Source organism: Calidris pugnax, unplaced genomic scaffold, assembly GCF_001431845.1.
Source record: "Calidris pugnax isolate Ruff unplaced genomic scaffold, ASM143184v1 scaffold119, whole genome shotgun sequence".
Classification (NCBI taxonomy): Eukaryota; Metazoa; Chordata; class Aves; order Charadriiformes; family Scolopacidae; genus Calidris; species Calidris pugnax.
In genome coordinates, this window is record NW_015090854.1 from 122953 (window position 1) to 147480 (window position 24528).

Here is a 24528-nt window from a genome sequence, read left to right on the forward strand (position 1 = left end):
GTGCTGCCTCCCAGCAGTAAGAGTGCCTCTTGTCGTTCAGCCCGTTTGCTCATCTGCTTCGTACTTCATAAAACTAATGCATTTCTATTTTTAATTATTTACTGCAGTAGCAAATTATGAACATCGGCATTTGAGCTGTTATGTTATGACTTGTGTGGCTGATGATGGTTTTTGCAGCTGAGCACCAGTTGGCAGATACAGTTTTCTACAATGCTGAGCTCTTAAGTGAGGATTTGTTGATGTGACAGGACATGTGTTAGGAGATGTCATCATCTGTTAAAAGTTTATGAGGTACATTCTTATTCCCTGTGAACAGTGTGTATTCTTTGTTCCATTGCATTCCAGCTCTTCTTGCTGACTTAAGGCTGATTAAGCTGGAGTTTTATCTACCTCTGAGCTTTATATTTCATTCATTTCTCCAAGGTCAATCCAGAGGGCAAGGATGCCCAGATAAATGCTGTGACTCAAGGTGCAACTGGTTAAAAAAAAGTTGAAGGTCCCTTGTGACCTTAGAAGGGAGAGAATGTAATTTCCAAGTGCAAAAAATCAAATCCACACTTGGTGATCACATTTGTATATTTTTGATAGCATTGCCAATGACAGAAAGTGGCCAGGGAGGCCACATTAACCTTCTCTGGGAAGGGCTCAGAAGGGCATATTGCTCACTTTCTGCTTTTCGAGTCATTAAACAAAAAAACTTTTTCACCATTAGTGCCCATGAGGATATTCCCAAATTCACTCATAAATACACTTTTGTCTGCCTGTATTAATAGTGTTTCTCTCATGACCTCCAGTTGTCCTCTCCATTCACTCCTTCATTGTCTGAGACCGCTGAGTCCATTTTCCTACTGCCTTGTAGAGAGTGTGGAACAGAAACTCCCTGTGGAGTACGTGAGTTTTCCTTCATCAGCCACCAGATACAGTTATTAAGAAGAGATGTATTATCTTCTTCCATTGCCACCCATGTGAAGCTCTCCTGGGACCAATGTCTCCTATGAGAGAGTGAGAGTTGAACTTAAAGCTGAGATTCCTACATAATGTAGGGAAGTGTCCTTAAGCTAAAAATACTGGTACTTAAACATTTCCACCTTTTCCAGAAGGTGCAAGTTTTTGTGCAAGTCTGTTCAGGACAGCCACCCACTGAAAATCTATTTTTACAATATTATTCTGTTTATTTTCTTATTTTTTAAGGCTTCATGCATACAAATTCCTGTCACAATGAATCTAGCTGGCAGTCTATTTACCCATTTGTTTTCTGAGATTTTATAAAGGGGCTTTGTATGTTTGTATTCTTTTTCCATGAAATTAAATTATTTTGAACATCTTGTGTTGAAACCTGACCTTCCAAGACAACATTAAGTACTTTTCTTCCACTAATGGACACTGAGCTTTGGGGGCTTTATTCCAGTCACTTCTCTCTTAGTCAAAACATTTAAATATTGGTCCTCCCGTGATATTTTTACCTAGTCTCCCAGGAGGCATTCCGGTGGATGGACCAGTCTAGTACAGAAGTCCACAGACAGACAGTCTGGCTCCAGTTTAGTGCCTTCATACTAACGTAACTCAAGTCATTTGTATTTTGGTACACAGAAGGGCTGTAGCCAGTCTTGACTCTTTTGCACGCTAATGATATCTGGCTAAAATCAGGCCTCTGAGGGCCAAAGAGTTGTGCTTCTTTATTCGGCAAATTATCTGGGGAAAACTTCCAGATAGTTGGGTTTGTTTTTTTTTTTATTGTTTCCTCTTTTGTGTATGCCTGTGCAGAGAGGCACAAAATGCCATTTTTGGCAGAAGTTCAGTCTGCCTTTTATTCGGTTTCTCGATTTGCTCTGCCCAAATCTCTATCAGCTGCACATGTCTCTTGCTTTCTTTTCAACACTCAGTTCTTTGTGCCACTCGAGTCAGCCCACAACTTCTGCGGCAAGTTGAAAGACAGTAAAACGATGATTGGGATGTTCCTCCACGTTGTGCAAACATTATAAAACCACAAGACCCTGGCAAAACCGCCTTCTCTTGTCTATTTTTATATGTGAAGGAATGAACTTAACACGGCAAAGAGCTGGAGCGTGATGTTTAATTCTTGTTAAACAGTTGTAGCACAAGTTTTGGCCAATTTATAAAAGGAACAATTGTTCTTGTCTTGAGAACTCAATTCCGGCGACTCTTCTTAGCAGAAGTTGTTATGGGGAGATCCCAGACCGATTTCATGGTGAGCTGAAATGAATTCTCTTTGCTTTATTTTATTTTACATATAGTACCTAGCAATACCCTACACATGCCTTTGTCAAAATGGGAACATAGAAAATCTCATTTTAACAGTAATAAAGTCAGGCATAGTTGGTTACAAAAATACTACTAATGAGAAAATCATAAAAAGCTTTGTCACATTTATGTCTTTCAACTATACTAGGCAAGGCAGGAAATTGTGATACATAGTTGGTAGTTTCTGTAAAAATAAATTGGATTATAATGGAATATGTTATAGTAAATTTCCGCATTTAAGTCTGCTTCTACCCAGGAAGGGGAAAAAAGAGGCTGAGAATCGAAAGTCTGAGATTCCAGTCCTGGAAGCACTCCAGTGAATAACTAAACTCACATAAATAATAATGAGTTACCACCTGTGCATAAAGTTATGCACATGCCTTAGAGTTCATAGGATTGAGGTAAAGAAGCGTATTGCAAATACTTTTTATTATATTGTATCTGGGAAGAAAAATTTATAATTTACTGTGCACAGAAAAAAAAAAAAACACTAAAGAAAGGAGAGAGAAACACATGTTTATATGTGATGACATTTTGATAAAAGCATTATGGCTTGATGAGGAATCTCATGAGTCCAGAGGATTTTGGTGATTTGTGTCCTAAGTATCTTACACGAGTTTTTGCAAATCTGTTAACGTGTGTTCCTTAATCATCCCCTTGGAAAAATGACCTTTGCACTTGCTGCTGCCTTGGGCCGCGTGACTTTGAGATCCAGTGACTGTGACCCCAGAAGGCTTAGGGGATGAGGTTACGGTACTAAGCACTGCATTTGGTTTTCACTTCTGAAAGGTAGTCTAGACCAGTTCAAGGGTCAACACAAAAACATTTCCTCCCACAGCCAGAGAATTGGGTCTAACTTTGGGTCATTACAATATCTTGTACGCTGTTCTCCTATTCACATCTGACTTTCTTATAAGCAGAGGTCAAAATATGTCCATGTTTCAGATTTTACCATTAGTTTGTAAGTGCTTGAGGGCAAAAGCCATCTTTTATTCTGTCGTTGTGAAGCCCTGGAGTAGCGGACGTCTGATCCTGATTGGGAAGCCTTTGATCCTAGCACTAACACATGATCATTTGAGGTTTTGTGTGATTTTGTTGCCAGATCCTGGTAAACTTTTAGACTTTTAATCTCAAGGTATTTAAGAAAGGATTTCTAAAAGCTTGCTGGTGGAAATCAGAGTTTAAATGATGAAATATAGATTATTTTTTTTCTTATTTTAATGAGAAGAGGATCACATCTATTTTAAAAGTCCACTGCAGTACGTTAAGCATAAAAAAGTTAACTGAACCCCACAAGCTCGGGCAGATGATTAAGGCAATGACAAAACTAGTTACCAGGTGTCAGCTAAACATCAGGAACTGTCCTTGAGCATTCTTATTCTAAAACAAATGTAAGCTATGCAAATTGGCTTAACCTCTGTCCTAGCAAGCTTAGCAAAGTTAAATTCCTTATCTCACATTTACTGTACGCTAAACGCTCTCAGACTAAGTGTTATTGCAGAGTGGTAGATTTGTGGTATCTTGCTGAGGTGGAGTGATTTGATAGCGTGGAAGCTGACCTATGAACAGATGCAACATTTGGAATTAATCTCATCCAGGGACAGGATTCCCATCTTTCATGAGAAATGAAGGGATGAAAGACCTAGTACAGGGTGTGAGGATACATACTGTGAATTAATCTCATCCAGGGACAGGATTCCTGTCTTTCATGAGAAATGAAGGATGAAGGACCTAGTACAGGGTGTGAGGATACATACTGGAGCAGCAGAAAGGGTGGGAAATAAGTGAGAGAGGTCTAAGCATAGGCAAGGCAGTAATGTTTTATCCAAAATGAAACCCAATTTGGGAAAATGAGCATAAATTCAGGCCACTTTTTGCATTTTTATGGAGCGGAGACAATAGAAACTGAAAAGGCCTCTTAAATCACACCTTCCTGTCACAGTGTAGGATAATTGCTTACAAAGTAATCATTTGGTAGAGATGGCTACCTTTCCTAGTCCAGTTTAGCAGACCTTGGGAGAGGGGTCTAAGCTCAGGCAAGGCAGTGATGTTTTATCCAAAATGAAACCCAATTTGGGAAAACGAGCATAAATTCAGACTGCTTTTTGCATTTTTATGGAGCAGAGACAATAGAAACTGGAAAGGCCTCTTAAATCACACCTTCCTGTCACAGTGTAGGATAATTGCTTACAAAGTAATCATTTGGTAGAGATGGCTACCTTTCCTAGTCCAGTTTAGCAGACCTTGGAGAGGACTTCTGTGTGCCCAAAATTTGGGAAGAAAAGCTGAGAGATCAGAGGAATTGTGCAGTGGACTGGGTGTCACACGGAATAATTTCATTCCTACCTCTGCTGCTGACTCAGTGCATTGGGTCAGAAAAATTAGTTAGTGCTCCGTAACTCAGCCTTTTTCTGCCCACAAATTGACAATTGACAAGCAAGATATTTAGATATTTTTATAAAAGGCTCAGGGATGAAAAATGTTATGTATTCTTATTAAAATAAATATTGGTTTTCTTATGTATATCTTTTGTGAGAAGTTCCTTCCTTGTTTACAGCCTTCTTTATGCAGGTTTACATATGGCCACCAGGTCTCTATCAGTTTAACCGGGTTACAAATGCCTTGACTTTCAAAAAACTTGATGTTTCGTCTTCCCCAGCTCCCCAAATGTTCCCACACAGGTTCAGCAGTCTCTTCTTGTAGCTTAATACTGAAAGGATTTTAAAGAAATTTCTTACAATGTTAATTTTTCAAAACACTTTGTTTACAGCAGTTTGTAAAGTGATTCTGATATAACTTAAAGGTATTCCAGTAGTTAACCTTCCTTTCTGTTTTTTAAGGATCCACCAATGGCAGTGACCCTTGGACTGCGAATGGAAGAAATGATTTTTAATCTTGCTGACACGCATTTATTTTTTGAGAAATTTCTTGCAGTGTTAATTTTTCAAAACACTTTGTATACAGCAGTTTGTAAAGTAATTCTGATATGACTTAAAGGTATTCCAGGAGTTAACCTTCCTTTCTGTTTTTTAAGGATCCACCAATGGCAGTGACCCTTGGACTGCGAATGGAAGAAATGATTTTTAATCTTGCTGACACGCATTTATTTTTTAATGATTTAGAGGTAAGAATCAAAGGAACATAAACCTCGTTACGCCTGGCTTTTTAACATAGTGGGTTTGCTGTGCATTAGTGTCTGTTGTACGTGACATTTTCTGCCTATCTAGACTTTGGGTTTGTCACACTCTAATGAGAGAGAGATTAGCCGGGTGGCAGTGACTTCTGGTGGCACTTCTTCTGGCATCCATGAAACTGGATGAGAGAGGGAATCTGCAAACTACCCTTTCCTCTCTTTGTCCTATGGCCAGCTTTGCAGTTTCCATGATTTTAGAGCTGTCTGCAGGCATTTCCAGGAGGAGGGGGACATACATGTCTCCTATTCTTTCTCTTGAAGTTCTCTACATGTGCTTTCAGTGGGTGCCACAATCTGATCACTCTGGTTCTTCTCTTCACATACTTGAGTAGCCTTTTGGCCACAGGCCCCTCTTTCTTGCTCAGAGTAGAGTATTATTCATTTGCCTCAAAGGCTGCAGGTGTAAAAAACAGTTCTCACATCAAACTATGGTCTTTTTAGACCTTCACCTGTCTAAATTGGTTGTTTTCTTACTCAGAATCGATCCCAGAGTTCCCTCTGTGAACAGATATTTTGTCACTAATGGCAGTTGGAAGACTTTGAAGTTTTATTTAAAATGCCAGAGGAAGGTCTCTGGTGAGTGAATAGAAAAAAATTAGGATAAGTAAAATTTTTCCATTGACTGGGACATCGATTTTTCTTGTGTGCACTTCCTTCATCGACTGGAGGCAGTAAGGAAACCAGAAGGTACCAGGCTACGGTTGTCTTTGTCATCCCTTGCAAACATCACTTATCCTTGGCTCTTTTTAAGTCAAGAAACTGGAATCTACTTCACCCTATACCTGAGCAGCACTTCCTCCTTCCAGCAGCAGAATTATGAGAAAAAAAAGCCCTGGACATGCTTTCACCAGCTTCAACAGTATCCAAACAGTTTTCAGTTTTAGATAAATGAAGAAGTACTTGGGGACTGGTTTGGAGAATCTCATACCTCAATCAATTTGAACTTGGGGACTGTTTTGGAGAATCTCATACCTCAATCAATTTGATTTGATTAAACCAAGTTCTATATGCAATTAAGTTTTTTCTAACCCAGAATGCATCTGCGTTCCAAAATCAACTATCTTAAGAGATTACCAAAATTCCAATCTTCTTGTTCTGAGATGAGCTGTATGCACACATTCTGGCATATGCAAGCAGATAATGATTTTCTGTGTTCTTAGCAAATACGATATAGTTGCATGGCATCCTGTGCCAAAGCACGTAGAGGCATCCTTTAATATGCAGATGAATAAATCTGTCTGTTTAAATATGTTTGTAGAGCACGTGGCCATTACTGAAGGTTATGGTGCGTCTGCATGATGACTGTGTAATGAATTCTGAGAGAGCACGTGGCCATTACTGAATGTTACGGTGCATCTGCATGATGACTGTGTAATGAATTCTGAGAATTTCCCAGTTCTGACTTAGAGTCATAGAATTGCTGGGTTGGAAGGGACCTTTCTTCTGACTTAGAGTCATAGATTTGCCTGGGTTGGAAGGGACCTTTCAGATCACCAAGTCCAACCATCAACCCAACACTGACAAAACCCATCACTAAACGATATCTCTGAGCACTATGCCTGCCCATCTTCTAAATACATCCAGGGTTGGTGACTCCACCACGCCCATCTTCTAAATATATCCAGGGTTGGTGACTCCACCACTTCCCTGGGCAGCCCATTCCAAGGCTTGACAACATTCTCAGTGTAAAAATTTTTCCTAATATCCAATCTGAACCTCCCCTGGAGCAACTTCAGGCCATTTCCTCTTGTCCCATTGCCTGTGACTTGGGAGAAGAGACCGACCCCCACCTCGCTACAATCTCCTTTCATGGAGTTGTAGAGAGTGAGAAGGTCTCCCCTCAGCCTCCTTTTCTCCAGGCTGAACACCCCCAGCTCCCTCAGCCACTCCTCATAAAACTTGGTGTCTCTCCCTCACTTCTCCCCCTCTCTCCATCTCTCCTTCTCTTTCTTCCTCTCTCCATCCTCCCTGGGAGAGAGGAGGTGAGGGCTGAACTGCTGATGGTCACAGCCATCAAAACACAAGACCTTCAGTTCTCACTGGAGGAAGTGAGTAGGCCTTTATTCACTAGACAGATTACTTGTCCTTTCATCATCTCACTTTTTTAATGCTGAGCCATCAGATCCCATACCTTCTGTCTTCCTTTCATCTTCATCCCACAATAAACCTCATGGCTCCAGACATGACAACTATAATCTACTAACAAATCTATATTCCTGGAATATCGTCTCCAGTCATTACGTCCTCGAAGCTGCCTTTCTTGGTTGCAAATGCCACATACCACTGCCTAGTAATAATAACCAAGTTATTGAAAGCTCTCAGATACAAAAATAAAGGTTTCCTTCCTCTATGCAAATCTGCCTCACTACAGTGACTGCTGATGCAGAAATTCCGATCTGCTGAGACATTCCTTGCTGACCCAGTAACCCGTGCTCTAATCAGCCAAGCTGCACTTTGATTTCAAGCTAGGCTGTTCTCCAGCTATTTCATTCTCAGTGTATAAATTTTAGTCCACTTGAGAAGTATCGCTTGGGAGGGCAGTTGGTGTTTTGCCATGAAAATAGGAGTCTGCTGCTCTAGAAAGTTCATGTGCCTAAAGAATGCTTAGAGCTGGGACTCAGTTCTGTAATAATATCCGGGCTAAATGCATTCTGTTCTCAACCAGGTAAGGAATAAATTGAAATTTTTTTTTTCTCCCTATCTCAGTACTAATTTTAAGACAGCTTTTAGAAATGTTGGTAGGTCACGCTATGCAAAAAAAACCAATTTCTACAAATTGCAGGCAAGAATTTGGACATGAACCATCCAACTCCATTATCCCTCTCTGCTCCCAGGTCAATAAAGTAAGAAAGAATACTTATTTCAAATAAACTGAGTTACATTTCCATTTTTATGATAGTCCTACCATATTTTAAGTAATATTTTATCATCTTTTTTTTTCTCATTAGAAATGGAAATGAGAAATAAAAAATAGGATTTAGGTAATTCTCAGAATTTGAGGGTCAGGTCAAACTAGTTTTAACAGGGGCTGAAATATATACAAAAAAATTGGTGTTCTGTATAGCCTGAGAAAGCATAGTGCTGAATAGCCCCTCAGTAATAACATTTTTGTGTTCAGTGTGGTGAGTCAGTGTTTTTACTGGATAATGAAATTACTGTCCATTCCAGGAGGATAATTTTTATGGATGATTTGTTAATTCTGTCCTCTCAAATTTTCAGGCCCTAAAAATTGCTGCAGAGAATTGACTGCACTCAGATACAATTTAAATTAGTATCGTTTCAAGCAAAAGCCAGTTAATTGTACCTCGATGCCTTTCCTGTGCTCTCAGTAATAGGAAATACATTTTTTTTTCTCTTAGTTTTGACCTTGGACTGACAGTGAGCCACTGTGACTTGAGTGTAGCCAGTGCTGTAGCTGATGCAAAAAGTATTTTACCTTAACAAAAAAAGTACTTTGCTTTACTTAATTTTATTTTAGTTAACTTTTACTTAACATTTCAAGTGACAGAGAGCTTGCCTTCTTTCCTTCCTCCCTGCTGTTTGGTCTGTTTTACAAGGAAACTCAGGTCTTGTGTTGTACCACCAATTTCCTACTTCTTTTGGGAAAAATGGAGAACTACCTCAAATCTGCTCAAACCACCTGCTTTTTCTTTTTTCTTTTTTTTTTTTCCAGAAAGTTTTTGAATTTATAAAATGTAAAACATTTTAGTTGAAGTAGACAAGTAAACGAAAAAGCAAACTGAAAGGAAGCAAGGAGTGGTGGGCACATGAGTTTGTTGTTGGTCAGCAATGGGTGTTGGTCACCAGTATGGTGAGGAGGTGAGATCCACCATCCCCACAGATCCCAGAGGAGAAGAGGAAAGGAGAAAAGGAGGAGGCTGGAAAATGGTTTGATCCTCTCACATGGCTGGAAAATTAACAACCTTCTTGCAGGCAAAAGGGGCAAGCAATCAGAAAACTGCAAGTTCCCCTCCTCTCCTGTTCCTAAATGAACAATGAACAAACTGTGAAATAAACAAATAAAAGCAAACAGCTGAGACTTTGCCACCCACTCATATTTAACTTAATAATGAAAACATCAACATAACAGTTATCTGCAATTTTCAAGGCTGGAACAATGTAGCTGAAAGGCTTAACAAAACCCAAACAGCAGCAGATGCTCCTCCTTCTCCATCAGGGCTTCTGTGTGCACTCCATTTAATTAGTACACCTTTGAGTCCATGGGACTGATTTTTAAACTTCTTAAATTTACTCTTGGACCAGTTCCAGGGAAATCTGTAAAGGTGATTACGAAGGTAGATATTGCTCAGATATTGCAAAATATAGAGTTAGAATTTGTCCAGGTGGGGCTATTTGTCTGATTTTTGAGTTCCTGTCCTACACTGGGTGGAGTTAAGCTGCATTTTTTGTCTGGAGATTAAATAATAAATAAGGATAAAGAAATGAATCTTTTATTTCAGCTGCCACTTCCCCTTTTCTTTCTCATTTCATCTACTATTTACAGTCAAAAGCAGCTGCTTTAAGATAGTCTACAGCTCAAGATAATCTCCTCAGACACAATCAAAAAATTTTATTTATCCAGTGGGGAGAAGAATGTTTCATTTCTGTTCCTTGAATGAAGTTCTCTCACACCTGTCTTAATGAATTAAGCCAGATGAGCAGAGTTTGGCCATTTGAAACACAACTTTTAAATTGAGATTGCTCATATGATGCAATGAAATTATATGTATTTATTTTATACAAAAATTTCTGCTTTTTTTTTTTTTTAGCAATTTACTTCATCTGGGTAAAATTCTGTTAAGTTTTCATTCAGTGTGAAGAAAAACAGAAAGAAGAGATGGTAATCCTCCAAAGTCACACTCTAGGAACTTGTGGCATATGCATTTGGAAATCACTCCCTGTTCAGATTTATCCTTTATCTGGACAACTTAGCACTGCTGTGAGACTGAGATTGGAAACTTAGAACTGTGTACTCCTGCATGTCACAGAGAGTCTGAATTAAGCACTGCTTGTCAGCAACTTTATTTGAAGTAGGCGACTCAGCTGATTCTTTATTTGAGGCACAGAACTGTGTGTTTTGAAAGTTCAGCCTCAGTTTCTCTTAGTGTTGAGATTAAATTACTTGAAATCATTAGTTGGGAAGTAATTTTCCAATAGTCCTTGAACTTTTTAATAAATTATATTAGAATTGTATTAACAACAATTATTTTAAATATTAAAAAAATACTCATATACAGGAAAATACATTTTCCAGACACTGAATTTCAGGTGTGGTTTTGGGTTAAGAAGTTGATTCTAGCAACTACAGAAAACAGTAGTACAATGCCTATTTATGTTTACTGTTGCATGGTGGCATGAGTTATTTATTTGTTTGTTTTTCCCCCACATTTTCTCATCTTTCTGCCATAACCACTGTGCAGAAAAGGATGTTATAAAACCAGCTTGGAGAGGAGTTCACTTTTTCAGTGTACCTCAGTTCCCTGGGGTTACTTCCATCACTTCCGAAACTAGGAAATCATTAAATTCTCCAGGACTGCTTGATTATCTGTGGTCTTCCAGCCAAAGGCATTTGGATAAATCAAGAAAATAATCTGATAAGCATCCAAATTCCTAGAGACTTAACAGAAATTACATGCCTGTGGAGGTTCATCATCATTAGCTTTTTGGAAGCAAGGAAGTAAGGTTTAGGTGATTTTGGAATATTGGTATGTTAGAGGGACTGTAAATGAGACTTGAAATTGTTGGGTTTTTTTCAATTCAAATGATTTTAATCTGAAATTACCTGTGCTTTTCTAAAGACCTATTTTAACTAAAAAAAAATGATACAGTGTAGAAGGAGTTGAAGGTTATATTATTTTAAAGAAATTGGTGATAATAGGAAGCTGTAAGTGTTCGTACGCTGCCATCTTCTGGTGCACTTAGTGGTCTGCACCGAGAATTTCTTCAACATCTGTACTAAGCATATGGACAGCAAACTCTCTCATAAGATAATTTATCACTTAATTATTTGCTTTCAACAGGAGTGTGATCAAGTTCATATAGATGATGTTTCTTCTGATGATAATGGACAAGACCTAAGGTAAGAGAGAGCATTTGTTTCTTTTTTAATTTTTTTTCTTCAAAGATTAAATAAATTGAGCATTTACAGGAATACATTGTATTTATTTTTACTGTATTTTGGGTGTTTGCAGTACCTACAGTTTTGCAACTGATGGCTTCCATGCAGCTGCAAGTAGTGCAAACCTTTGTCTGCCAACAGGTGTAAGAGGAGGGGTTGACTGGATGAGGAAGCTGGCTTTCCGTTACAGAAGAGTAAAAGAGTTGTATAATACTTACAAGAACAACATAGGAGGTGAGTTTGATTGTCAAAACCAATTTAGAATGCTCATCAGGTCAAACTACACAGCCATGAACTCCCACTGAGGGAGTGTGTCTTGGAAGCCACGTGGAAAGTGATGGGACTGGCACTTGGGCTGTTGAAAGCTTCTGACTGTAGTGGCAGAGCCATTTGTGCAGGACAACCAGAGGCAGGGACACAGATAAGGGCTCCCATTTATCTTCCACAGAGCCCATTTTTCTCCTTCAGACCCAGCTCAGCTATATCTACCCGATGGATGGGTTATGCCACTCGTTCTACCTCAAACATGCTGTTATTCTAGGAAAGAGGTCATACAGTTTCCACAGCACAAGTTGGTTGTGGCTGGCCTATTCCATCCTACATTTTTAGGATCTAGTTGGTAACCACACATTGTCTGCTAAAATCTCTGCTGGGTCTATGTTCACCAGTGGATGCCAGAAAACCCTAGCACTGCCATACCACTAGCTCCTTTGCTGACTCCGTAGCCCACACAGTTAATTGTGTTAGCTAGAAATCCAAGTTTCATTTGGGCTTTCCTGTTACTGTTTTCATTCATGGACTCGCTCACGTCAGGCTTGTAGGAAATCAAGCAGCAGAAGTGAAAGAATCTATTCTGGAGAGCCCTGTGTGGCTTGTAGAGGCAGACAACCCTCTTCTGAGGAAGGGAATACGTCAACTGAATCTCTCAAGAAGACCCTGCAAGAACAGGGAATACTTACAAGTCTTCAAGCTTTTGAGTTGAGCCACAGTTGAGGATAAGATGAGGCCCACCCAACCAGGAAGGAGTCCAAGTGAACACTCTCCCATTCTATAGCACAGGCTTTCTGAATTCATCTGAAATTTGTTTCAAAGGAGCGTGAAACTCAAAGTAAAGCTCACCTGGAGCAAAGCCAGACAGTTGACGTCCCGCAGGCTCTCAAAAATAAGTAACAGTACTACTGAGATGGACAGTGAATAAGTCATTACCTAAATCATTTTCTAAACTACGTACACTGGAAATATATATTTTCTCTTAGAGGTTCAGAGTCTTTTCTTGGTGCAGGATGAAGCAATGGGAGCGAAGGGTGATAGTAAATGATTGCCTTTCACTTGCCTTACCTTGCCCCTTTATCGATGTCACAAATGGAGTTTTTATATATTAAGAATACTTGAAACAATGTTATCCAAAAGTTTGCTGGGTTTTCTTATATCTCTTAATGCATCTGAGATTCTAAAGCTGTTGCATTTCATAAAACCTTTAACATTTGTAAGAGCTTAAGTCCAAGGGCACATCGTAGGGAAACTCAGTAAGAGGAGCAATCATTGCAAAGCCAGAGTGCAGATAGGTGGTGCATTGTATTAAGGTTTTAATTCTTTCCCAAAAATCCTGCTTCTGAAATACATTCCACCCTTAGTGGGCATCTATTCTCTGCTTCTTAGCTTTTAAAATAATCTTTTTATCACATATGTATCTATATTTTTTTTTCAAAACAGCTGTTAAAAGGCAACAGAAGGCTAGATCAAACTAGGTATTTTTAGATTGCTTCATTTCAGATTTTTGAAGAAAGTCTTCGCCACTTCTTGGGAACATGGGGTGTGAAAGAGAAGAGAGATACCAAAGGTCATGAAGCCTGCTTCTCTGCTCTTCCAGGACCCAAACTAAATTTAAAATAGCTTGGTTTCAGAGAACCCATATCTCAACATTCAACAGGCTGGGTATTTTTTTAAAATCTGGCCATTCATAACCAAAGAGAGATTTTAAAGTGCTTTTAAGGGACTAACTGAGATATGATAAAATGTACAGCCATATAGCCATGCTATAAAAGGAGCTGTCATTACTGACTACAACAGGACATGAAGAGCAAGCCATCCATCAGCAGACAAATGTACTTCCATACGTTCAACCTGAGGTTCACCTATATACAGAGCCATAAGCAGGGCAGTTTTACATATATGCAGATACTGTAAAGGCAAGTTCGTTCTAGAGTCTTTTGTGAGTACTTGATATAGTGGAGTGCAAATTAAAACAGAGAGCAATTTACTGAGCCTTGAAGACAATGGATTTTCTCTTTGGTGTTTTTATAAGTTCTAGTGGAACTTAAAATAGAAATAATGATCATAAAATCTATACATTCAAACCAATACAGTATTTAATTTGGTTTTTTTTCCTTTTCTTCCTTTTTTACACGAAAGGACTTCTGGGTCCCGCTAAAAGAGATGCATGGTTGCAATTAAGAGCAGAGATTGAAGCTCTGACAGACTCCTGGCTAACAAATGCACTTAAATCATTATCAATTATCAGCACAAGGTATGTATTTGAGTCTACTGTAAAAACTTTTATTGGCTTGGATCTGCAATGGCTATTTTTTTACATTTTAGGTTAGGATAAATTAATGCCTTGAAAGAACAGAACAGGTCTGATACAAATCTTGAATAGGACATAGAAAAAATTCCATGGAAAGTGATTTCATTTTCAGAAATTCCAGCATTTACTAAAGATAGTATGAAGTGTCTTCTAAAATGTCCTTGTGTACACTGAAAGGGCATTGTAGAATTCTGATTATTCAATTTATTATTAAAATTTCATCAGAAATCCTCAAAACTTTTAGTTTTAAACCGTAAAAAAAAGAAGAATGTTAAGCCATCTTGCCCTCTGAACATGTCTGGGAAAAGACACAGTGTCAAGTGGGGAGAACAAACGTGAAAGATGTGAAAAACTTATTTTAAATGTAACAACTTTTGCAATATGTTTATCTCTTAATTGTTGATAATTTCACAGTGTCTTTAGCGCCTCAAGAGAAAAAAATGTTTAAAAATTATGTAAGCCATTGTGTTTATCTCTGTGTTGCTTTCTGAATTGCTAGTCTGTGAAAAGACAACGAAGTCCAGTTGAGCATTGGTGGATGAGTCTGGAAAACTGTTATCAGTTACTCAGGACTGTTAAATAACAGTCTGTTGTCTTGTCTTCAAAGAACTGTACAGCTATAAATCTCAGAAGCTCCCTGTGAGGCAGCTGAACATTAGTTATATATTAATGATGGTAAATTGAGATACAATACGGCAGAAATAGTAGCCTAGGATCTTGATTGGAATTTGTGGAAGAATCAGGATGAAAAATCACAACTATTTACTCTCTGCTCCGTGTTCACACCATGGCCATGGTCCTGTTCCAGCCTCTCGGTGTCCAAACCAGCCTGGCTCTGATTTTTCGGTTGTGTAACTGCGACTGCAACTTCTCCATTCAAGTTTCCATCCTCACCATTCAATGCCAGCTTATTAATGTGATTATTCTTATCTCTCCCGCTTCCCAGAAATATTCTTACTCTAGAAACATGAAGAAAGTGATGTCAGTTGTGCAGAAATGTGCATTGGCTGTTTATTTCCCCTCAAGAAAGGAGTAAAAAATGATGTTTTCGCATTCTTCTAACTCTTTTATTTGGCTGGTAGCTACTGCCAGTTAATTGCCAGCATGCAAATGATGCTTTCAAAGCATTCAAATGCCTATTTTCAGAAGTAGTTGGTGATCATAAATGTCTGTATTTTAGTGGGCCGGTCTTCAAGGACCATTTTTTTTAAAACCAGTGTAGAACTTTTCCTACAAATCAGACCTGCATTTTTTTTTTTAAGGATTTTGCCAAAAGTTTTATGTGTGTTTTTCTGGAAGCGTTGGTGCTGAGCAGCATCACTGTGTGAGTGAAAGCAAACGGTGAGGAATCCTGAATATACCCTCTGCAGCTGGTTCGCTTCATCAGCATTTGGATAAGGGTCTTAAACTATTTAAACTGAAACTGTTTGTCTCGTTTTAGGAGTAACTGTGTAAACGTGTTGGTAACAACAACCCAGCTTATCCCAGCACTTGCAAAAGTTCTACTATACAGCTTAGGAGGAGCTTTTCCCATTGAAAATATTTACAGTGCAACCAAAATAGGTAAGAAAACTCTTATTTTGTCTATTCTGACTACACTGCATTATCGATATTTTTTCTGCCAGTAATGGATGGATTCTAAGCCACTTCCCTGCTACTTACAGTGTTAGTTATAAGACTTAGGCATTGCATATGTTCTGATGTGTTTATGTTGATAAATTCCAAATTCCCATTGTTTTCAATGATACCTGAAGAAATAAGGGTCCAAAGCCTCAGAAACTCCTAAGTAAGGTGTAGAAAAACAAAAAAGCACGCAGAAAAGAATGAAGAAAAGTGCTTCGTGAATTCAAATCTAGGCAGAACTTTTGTTAAAGTAGTGTCTGTTCTGACCTTCAGCCCTATGGAAGCAGGGCCACCACTTCACAAGCTTTTTCTAGAAGCACAGGGCATCAGTGATGGCCATGACAAATGTCACCAACAGAAGCTGTGCTGACAGATGCCACAAGGGCACCTTCCCTGTTCTGTTGATAACTGTGCCCCTCTTGTGCATTGCAGTTTGGAGCTTCGTGGTTTCTGGAAACTGCATCCAAAATTTTCTTGTAAGCCAAGAAAAGTTAACCATTCCTGTGAAATGTGACGCAGCCTCCAATGACTGATAATTTTAGCAGCTTTCACGATTTACCAATTTTTAATTCAGGAGTGCTTAATTTCTATACCTGTGACACCTTATATAACATGGAGTGTGACACTTCATTGACAAAAGCATTGCAATATGTTTCCTAAATTATTTTCAGAAGTGAAAAAACAGTGCCTATTCTGACAATGTCAGGAAAAGCTATTACCTCAGTCGTCCTTTAATTAGCCGTCCTCTAGGAAGAAATGCCTCAAATACTTTAAAAAAGTTAAGTCAAGGAACAAAGTATCCCAAATGCCACGTGGTGGTGGGCAGCCTCTGGAATGAATGTCATCTGTCACACAGCCTGTACGTGTTGGATTGAGTCACTGAGATTGCACCCGGACCAAGGGAAGGGGCATTAATAGAAACAGCACATAAGGAGGTGGTGAAATGGAGCACAGTCTCTGGAGACTCTTGTCAGAGTAATTCCGCACCAGGAATTCCTTCTGGGAACAGTGTGGCCGCTGTTACACCCCTCTTGGGAGCATGGCAAACCCTGGGGTACAAGATCTTTCTCCACTTTCCATCTCAGTGACACATCTCATCTCTGTGCTGTGTAATGGCAGTTGTCACTTGTGCACACTGAAATCTGGTCCTCGCTCAATAGACGCACTGCTTTTCCTAATTATAAGCCCTTTCTTTGTGGAAAAGCTGGGGAAAAAAAAACCACAAAAACAAAAACAAGAGGAGAGCAGTAAGAATCAGAGGTCTAGAAATCACGAGCTTGTGGGATGAGGTTGAAAAACATAGGGCAGGGATAGACATAATCACAAACAAGGTAAAAAGCCATTGGAGAGAGGAAAGAAATAATCTTTACGTTGATGGGAGGTATCACAATCAAGGATGATTTCTTCAAATTGGGCACACGTAGGTCGTATGTCAAAGAGAAACTTCCTAATGGAAAGGATTCAATAAATACGGAGATCACCTGTGGAAGGAGTGAAATCATATTAGGACAGTTTTACAACTGATAGCACAAGCATTTTTTGGTAAAACTGAACCTGCAGTACAATGAGAAGATCAGTAGATGACTTTGCTTGGTCCCTTTCAATCCTGTTTATTGTTGTTACTGGCTTAGCCTGCTTTCTTCCACTGCTTTTTTCTCAAAAAAAAAAAAGCCAAATAGTTCATGGAAGTTTTCCCAGGAAATAATTGGATTTTGCTTGTTGACTGCTCTTTGAACACTTTTTCCATTGCTAAATCACTTATTGTTGCAGACAAACTAGAATTAAAATTTCTGCTTTCCATGAAAAGATATTACTACAAAAATAGGTAAATATTTAAATTCAATTATTCATCCAGTGACCTATTCATTTTGCAGTGCTGCTAATTCCTTTATCTTAGTGGCTTTCCTGTGACTCTGAAGAGAGTTAGTTTTACCTGGAACAGCTTAGTGTCACGGAGGGAGGGAATTGTTTCTTGCCAGTTTTGGCTCTAAATCCCAAGGCTGGGAACTTTTAAAAGTAACAATGTCTTACCACTGCAATAATCCTTTGTAAGGCTTCACCATAACCCATGTGATGGCTTGAATAAGTAGTGCCTTGTTTTTCAGGCAAAGAGAGCTGTTTTGAGCGTATAGTGTCCAGATTTGGCACTAACATAACTTATGTTGTGATTGGAGATGGCCGAGATGAGGAACATGCAGCTAATCAGGTAACTTCACTCTGAACTTTTATCTCATTTATCTTCCAGGGAAAGAAAGTTGCTTTGAACGAATAATGCAAAGGTTTGGCAGAAAAGTAGTATATGTTGTAATTGGGGATGGTGTAGAAGAAGAACAGGCAGCAAAAAAGGTAACCTGTCTCCTGAAATGTTGGTGTGATTCGTAGCTACTAATGCAAGAAGCCTTTGTGTTTGCATTTCTGTCAGTGTTGCACAGTGGCAGAATGACAAATAATTTCAGTCCAGAGATGCAAGGCAACAAGAGCATGACGAGATCAAAACTTAGAGTGAAATGAACCATTTGGATTCTAGCATTTGCTTCACGTCAGTTTGGAAAGAAGAAAAATGCAAAGTTATTTTAAAAACAAACGAAAAATTATTGCAGTAAAAATGTCTGACTGGCTTCAAGAAGAGAGAGAAACAAAAGTTGACATGAAGGTTGGGTGGTGGTTTTCTTTAAATGGTGAAATTAGGGAGGTTTCAAGGGAAGTGTGGCAGAGAATATGGAAAAACACCTAAAGGACTGTGCAAATTTTTTACTAAGATAGATGAAGATCTGAAGTTTAGTGGAGCAAATATTATGAACATATAATTTGCTTTAATAAAGATATAGCTGGGAAAGGAAAAAGAACACAGAGATTGTGCACCATATCTCTGTTTCTAAAAAAAGAACTGTTTCTTCAGAAATATTTGATTTTCTCATGGTAATAATTCAAGTCTAAATTTTACCAGATGAATTTTCAATGTTTGGAAACAGATCAAATTAGTGATTTGCACCGTACTTCCTAATATAACCCTGGAAGTGTGCAGAAACTGAAAAATTTTGCCTCCTGATGTCTGCACGGGACAAGTGATGGAAATATCATTGTGCAAAGGGTATTTAAGAATAGTAGCAAAATAAAGTGCCCTTTTAGTGTGGTAGCTGGAATGGGAACGAAATGAAAATAATCAAAATGCTCATTCCAAATGGTTCCTTAATATGGGTAAACTACTGGTGATGGGTCTTTCATAGTTTGTGCTAAACAAAGGTGGTTGGATGGTGTACTTTCCAGTTTGGCATGCTTTGTTCTTAATCTTGGCTATACTGCATGAATAGATACAGAATTCAGAGAGATGGATCAACGTAGCAAATTACAAATAGATCTGAACAGAACATGAAAGGATGGGAGGTTTTTTTCTATTCTGATTAATTGCTAGAAGAGGAATAATACATATATCTCCATCTCTCACAATCACTGATGTGTTGCTTTCTGCAACACAAATTATCTTTTTTAAACCAGGAAAAAAAAAAAATATTATTTTTCATTTTCTCCCCAAAACAGATTTCTTTTTTTCCCCCTAGATGGACAAAAATGTAACTCAGCTCTGTTTCTAACTGTTGCGTGTGAAGCCTCTTTTAATTAAAAGTCTTACAGCCCTTGAAATGATCATTTGGTCTTTTTCAGAATGTAATAAGTGGAGCAGGAATGGATTTCCTGTTAATTCCCCTTTTTATGGGTTTGCATGCTAACAATAGGCAAATAACCCTTACTAAATAACTGTCTTTTTCAAAAAAAAAAAAACTATTAAGGAGGACGATGTAAGTATTTTACCTTCAGTTCAACTATTAAGCTCAGATCTATTTTGGTCTGATTTTTGTCAGTACTTTACTAGGCAAAAATCAATCCAGAAACAGGGTGGTGTAAAATAGGTAAAATGCGTGTGTCATGTACCGCCCTGTGTCACAGTGTTCATCTTTCCTGACTTTTTCCCCCCTCTGACAAACACAGCACAACATGCCTTTCTGGAGGATATCCAGTCATTCGGACCTCTTGGCTCTCCATCAAGCACTGGAACTAGAATATTTGTAAACTGTGTTCTAAAGTTGGCGATCCTTTTGGTTTTTTATATATATATATATATATATATATATATATTTCAAGTACACTGAATTTTTATGTGTGACTCAATGCCTCTGGCTTTACACATATGAATTGTCTTAAGAAGGGAAGAAATATTTGGAATTAAAAATTCCAAATTGAAGAATTCAGATTGCTGAATGGAGTTAAAAAAAAGTTAGCGCTACGTAAGGAAGCTCTATGGTCTTATATATGCAACGTTTTTAAATGAATTAAAACTGTGGAGGTTGCTGGTACACACCAAGTGAGCCCTGACAGGAGTGAACAAAGGACTCGAACTGGCAAAGCACCAACATGCGTTTTTCCAGCCGACAAGGTGGTGTTCAACAACATTCCTCAAAATGGGATATATTCTCAGCACTGAGGTTTGAACCAGACTTTAGCCTACCTAACCCAGAAAATCTGAATTGGAATGCACTCAGACTGTATAATGACAATCCTGTCTAGACCTGTAATTTGTGTAAATTATTGATGAAAATAATTTACTGTGACTTTATTAGCAGCTGATTTTGGAAGTGGATGCAATTTTTCTTTCTTTTGGGAGGGGCAGGGGAGGGAGAGGGTTATATAATATTGTCTCTTTTATAAGTTTGGCAAACAGAATGTGCATAATGATGTGTTGTGCCTTAAAGAGAAAACTGTGTTTGTGTGTTATAATGTAATTTTGGTTAAAAACTATGTAGATAAACAAAAAAAAAGAAAAAAAAACAACTTTGTGGTAATTTTTGACATGACCAAATTTGAAATTCAAAGAAATCAAAGAGCGAGGCTGCACCAAAGCATTTAAGTATTTGTTGCAGTAAGAAAAAATAATAAAGGAAAGTTTGTGTTTTTATTTGGATTCTGAATAATTCCACTGGTCGATTAAGAAAAGTTAAGAGTATGTTGGGAGGTTGACTGGGGACCGCTATCTTGAAAGCCTAAAAAAATAAGTGTTTAACACCTTCAGCATCATTTCTTGATTCTCTGACGAGAGAACTAACAGCCATATTCATCAATTATTTAGTCCACTGAAAGCCATACAGCGAGTGCATCTGCTGTGTATAAAATAACAAATTCCCACCCAGCAGGAAAAAATGTGCAGTTAACATTAGTGGAAGGTGAAAATGTGGAGTTAAGCCCAAACGGGGAATAAAACACAAGTTCATTAGAAATGAAAAACTACTAAGGAATCTCTCACCAGCCAGGTGCACAAATGATGCTACATTTAACGTATTCAGGCTCAACACAGGCTTCTGAAATTACTGGCACAACGACATTGGCCCTTGCAGGAGCACAGTCCACTTGGGTAAATATAACAGCATTTTGGTGGCTTTTCCATTCTGTTCCACATTTATGTGTCTTTCTGTTTTCGTTCAACATGATTTTCCCTCACCCAACCCAATATTAGACAACGTTATTACATAGGAGCAACCCTGAGTGGTTTTGAGTCAGAAATTTCAAGAACATGTCAGGCATCTGAGAGAGGAGGGTAAGGAGGGGATTTTTATGAAGAAATACTGAGAAATATATTACCTTAGTTTCCATCGGTTCTATTAAAAATTAAGCTCCATACAGTGATAATTTTTGAAGTTTTGAAGCAAGTTTTGAACCTGCTGCCTTTCAGCTTTGGAAAATGAGCAAGCTCCATATTGCACACAAGGTTCCTGGTGCTCCTCATGCAGCTTGAGCTCTCTGAAATGACAGCGAGGGGTTTGTCTCTCCTGGCAGAAGGTGGAAACTGCTTTTTGATATTTTTTTTTTAACACTGCACGTGGAGAGGTTGCCTGTGCTTTGACTGCGTGAAGAGGAGTGTGCAAGAGAAGGTGTGAAATGTAAGCTCCAGGACGCCTACACAAGCACAGCACCATCACTGAGGTGAAGATCTCCCCTCCCTGTGCTCCCTGTGAAGCCACCATATGTCTTTTTTGTAGTATACTTTATTGATTTAAACTTTGTAGGTTGTACAAAAGTTAGTGTGTAGGTGAAAGCCTGGAGCCACTGAAATTCCAAGGCAAAGCTCCTCTATAAATTCAGAAAAAAATTGAATTCTTTGCTATGTTGCAATTGGATATACAAGTCACCACACAACAAAATAATGACATTTTGTTATCACTGGGCAGTTTAAAGCCATCATCACAAGAAACTTGCCACATATAAAATCATTATACACTAGCTATTTGTGTGTCCAAAGGGTCAAAATGATGTTTCCCTCCTTCATATTTACAACACCCATCTAGTCAAATTTGGCCTGGAAGTACGTTTTTCATAAAAATCTGTAGCACCAGCTTTTTGTAGTTTTTCATGTGGGGAAAAAAAGCATTTCTACTGGAATAGGAAAAAAAGTTCAGACAAAGCCCTCATTCAGTTCCAGCATCATTAACATTGCATGAGAATCTCAGTGTAATGATCTCAAAGGTCCCTTCCAACCATGAAGATTCTGTGATTCTGAGTAAAAGCCTTTATAAGACAAAAAAATTGGTATGGTGAACTAGCTTTGTTTGTTTGTTTGTTTTGGACAAGTCATAGTGTTATTGAAATGCATGAAGCAATAGTATTTCTCATTATTTGTTCAACTTTTCAGTGTTCTTTTACTAATCAGATGTAAGAACAAAAAATAGCCCAGCAACAACCGTTTGTTCTTATAAAGGGTTTGCGGTGCCTTCATTGGAGTTGTGCTTAGTTCTCTGTGGCAGGTATGGCTCAATTAATATGCTGGACTTCTAGAGAGGAGACGGAGGCAAGTTTTACAGAGCATGGCAAAAAGTTCTGGTTTTGACTTGGATTATGTGTGCTACCCCAGCAGAAGTTAATTATAAAAAAAAAAATAAAAATAATCCACGAAAATGCGCGTCCAAAGGAAATTCAAGGATTTAGCTCAAAAGCCTTCGCTATGCTAAAATTCTAAAAGCGAATTTCAGAGCACAAATACTCTCTCTTGCTAAGCAGAAAATGTTACGTATCTTTAAATAAAAGTGTAAAATACACCCCTGCCTTCTAGAAAGAAATTTCTCTAGTACATTTTCCTGCACGACCAGCACAGAGGAGAAAACAACCAAGGCAGAGACATTGTCACGCCAGATGGACCTGAGTAGATTAAAGTGAAGGCTGGTCACTTTGACATTGAGGGCGTTTTAATTCAACAGCACATTAATCAGAAGCTGCCTTCCCTTCAGCCTCTCCTCAGCAGCCAAGATTGAGCACAATATCATGTTTGCAAGTGTTTGGGGGCAAATGAAGTGTAGAATATAATGCCTTTTGCTGATTCTCTAGCAGTTCTCAGTCAGTACAGAATTTGAACGTTCATTAGGCATTTGAGCTACAAATACAAACACGGCGTGGTTGAAGTCACAAGGTAGCATCTTAAGTAGATATAACTCTGCAATTCAGTATAGCAGTAAAAGAGGACAGGAAAAACTAATAAATTATACTTATTTTTAGATGCCTATGGAGATTGTGCGCAAAGATGTAGGTGGCAGGTAGCTCCCAGAGCTCTTTTCATTAGAATCTGCAGCGAGGAGCAGTGTTTGCATCGAAAAAAGATGCAGAATTTGTTTCCATGCAAGCACTAAGGGAGACGAGGCCAACCCAAAATACTGTATGCAAGAACACCTCATCTTGGGGCAGAGGAAGTCCTGCAGCCAACTGGTACTGCAGAGTTTATGGAGAATACGGACTTGGCCCACCATAGGAAGACTGGCTTTGAGGTTGTATCCAGATCCAGGGTTTTGGTTCAAAAGTCATCTCTGCTTTACAGGATTGACATATGGGGCGTGTGCTCTCAATGAATATGGTATTTAGTGCCTCTGAAGAGGAGCTGGTTTCGGTTCAAAAGTCATCTCTGCTCTACAAGATTGACATATGGGGCATGTGCTCTCAATGGATATGGTATTTAGTGCCTCTGAAGAGGAGCTGAAGTGACATAAGCCAAAACCCCAGCGATAGCAGTGTTTTTGAGATATAATTGAAGCCAAGGGTCTCTGTCATGTATTAGCAGATTATAGATTATTAGGGCCTACATAATTTAAGAAAATGTAAATTAAAATTAAAAGCTTGTAAAATTATGTACATCTTTACTATTTCTCAATAAATACCCTTGGAAATGTCATTTTCTGCACTATACTGTGTTGTAAGATGCTTGGTTTGTGGCTGAAACCCTCCGTACACAACGTCTCTTAGAGGAACCGAGTGTGACCTGGGACTCTTTTTAAAGTATGTTCATGCTGCCTTTGTGGTTCATGCTTGGAGCAACCCAGTATCCGTGTGGTCTGGTAAAGACTGGTTCACCTGCACCCTGTCTGCAGAACCTCTCTCTGCTCTGTGCTGGGTTTTCCTCACAAAGAACGTTGGGTGTCTTGCTCCAGATGCAGTCTGAGCACCAGCTGGTACCTTTGTTGCAGTGTCCTTGGGGCAAAGTCCAGATCAAACCGATTTGATGGTCTAGACACATAGTATATTTGTTGAAATTCCCTTAGCAATGCACTTTACTAAAGTTATGCTAATGTCCTTCTCATGGACATAGGCTGTTCAGGAGTTCCCTACTAAAAGGAAGCCCATTCCACTCAAAACTTCATAGATGTCTTGGGGAGCAGTGCGTCGTGTCTTAGTGAGGTGCTGAGCTGGGTTGAAAGGAAGCACTTGCCCCCCACAGTCTGT

The 24528-nt window shown here is 38.7% G+C and overlaps 1 protein-coding gene across 1 annotated transcript in view; it reads left to right on the top strand.

The window, feature by feature from the left end:
- Nucleotides 1-21289, top strand: part of EYA4 (EYA transcriptional coactivator and phosphatase 4) — a 95517-nt gene extending 74228 nt beyond the window's left edge. Inside the window, exons 12-17 of the mRNA XM_014943615.1 lie at nucleotides 11476-11534; nucleotides 11647-11807; nucleotides 13986-14100; nucleotides 15599-15720; nucleotides 17886-17986; nucleotides 19765-21289. Coding sequence (XP_014799101.1) covers nucleotides 11476-11534; nucleotides 11647-11807; nucleotides 13986-14100; nucleotides 15599-15720; nucleotides 17886-17986; nucleotides 19765-19845 — 639 coding nt within the window. The 3' untranslated portion in view covers nucleotides 19846-21289. The remainder of the gene's footprint in view (nucleotides 1-11475; nucleotides 11535-11646; nucleotides 11808-13985; nucleotides 14101-15598; nucleotides 15721-17885; nucleotides 17987-19764) is intronic.
- Nucleotides 21290-24528: the final 3239 nt, after the last annotated feature.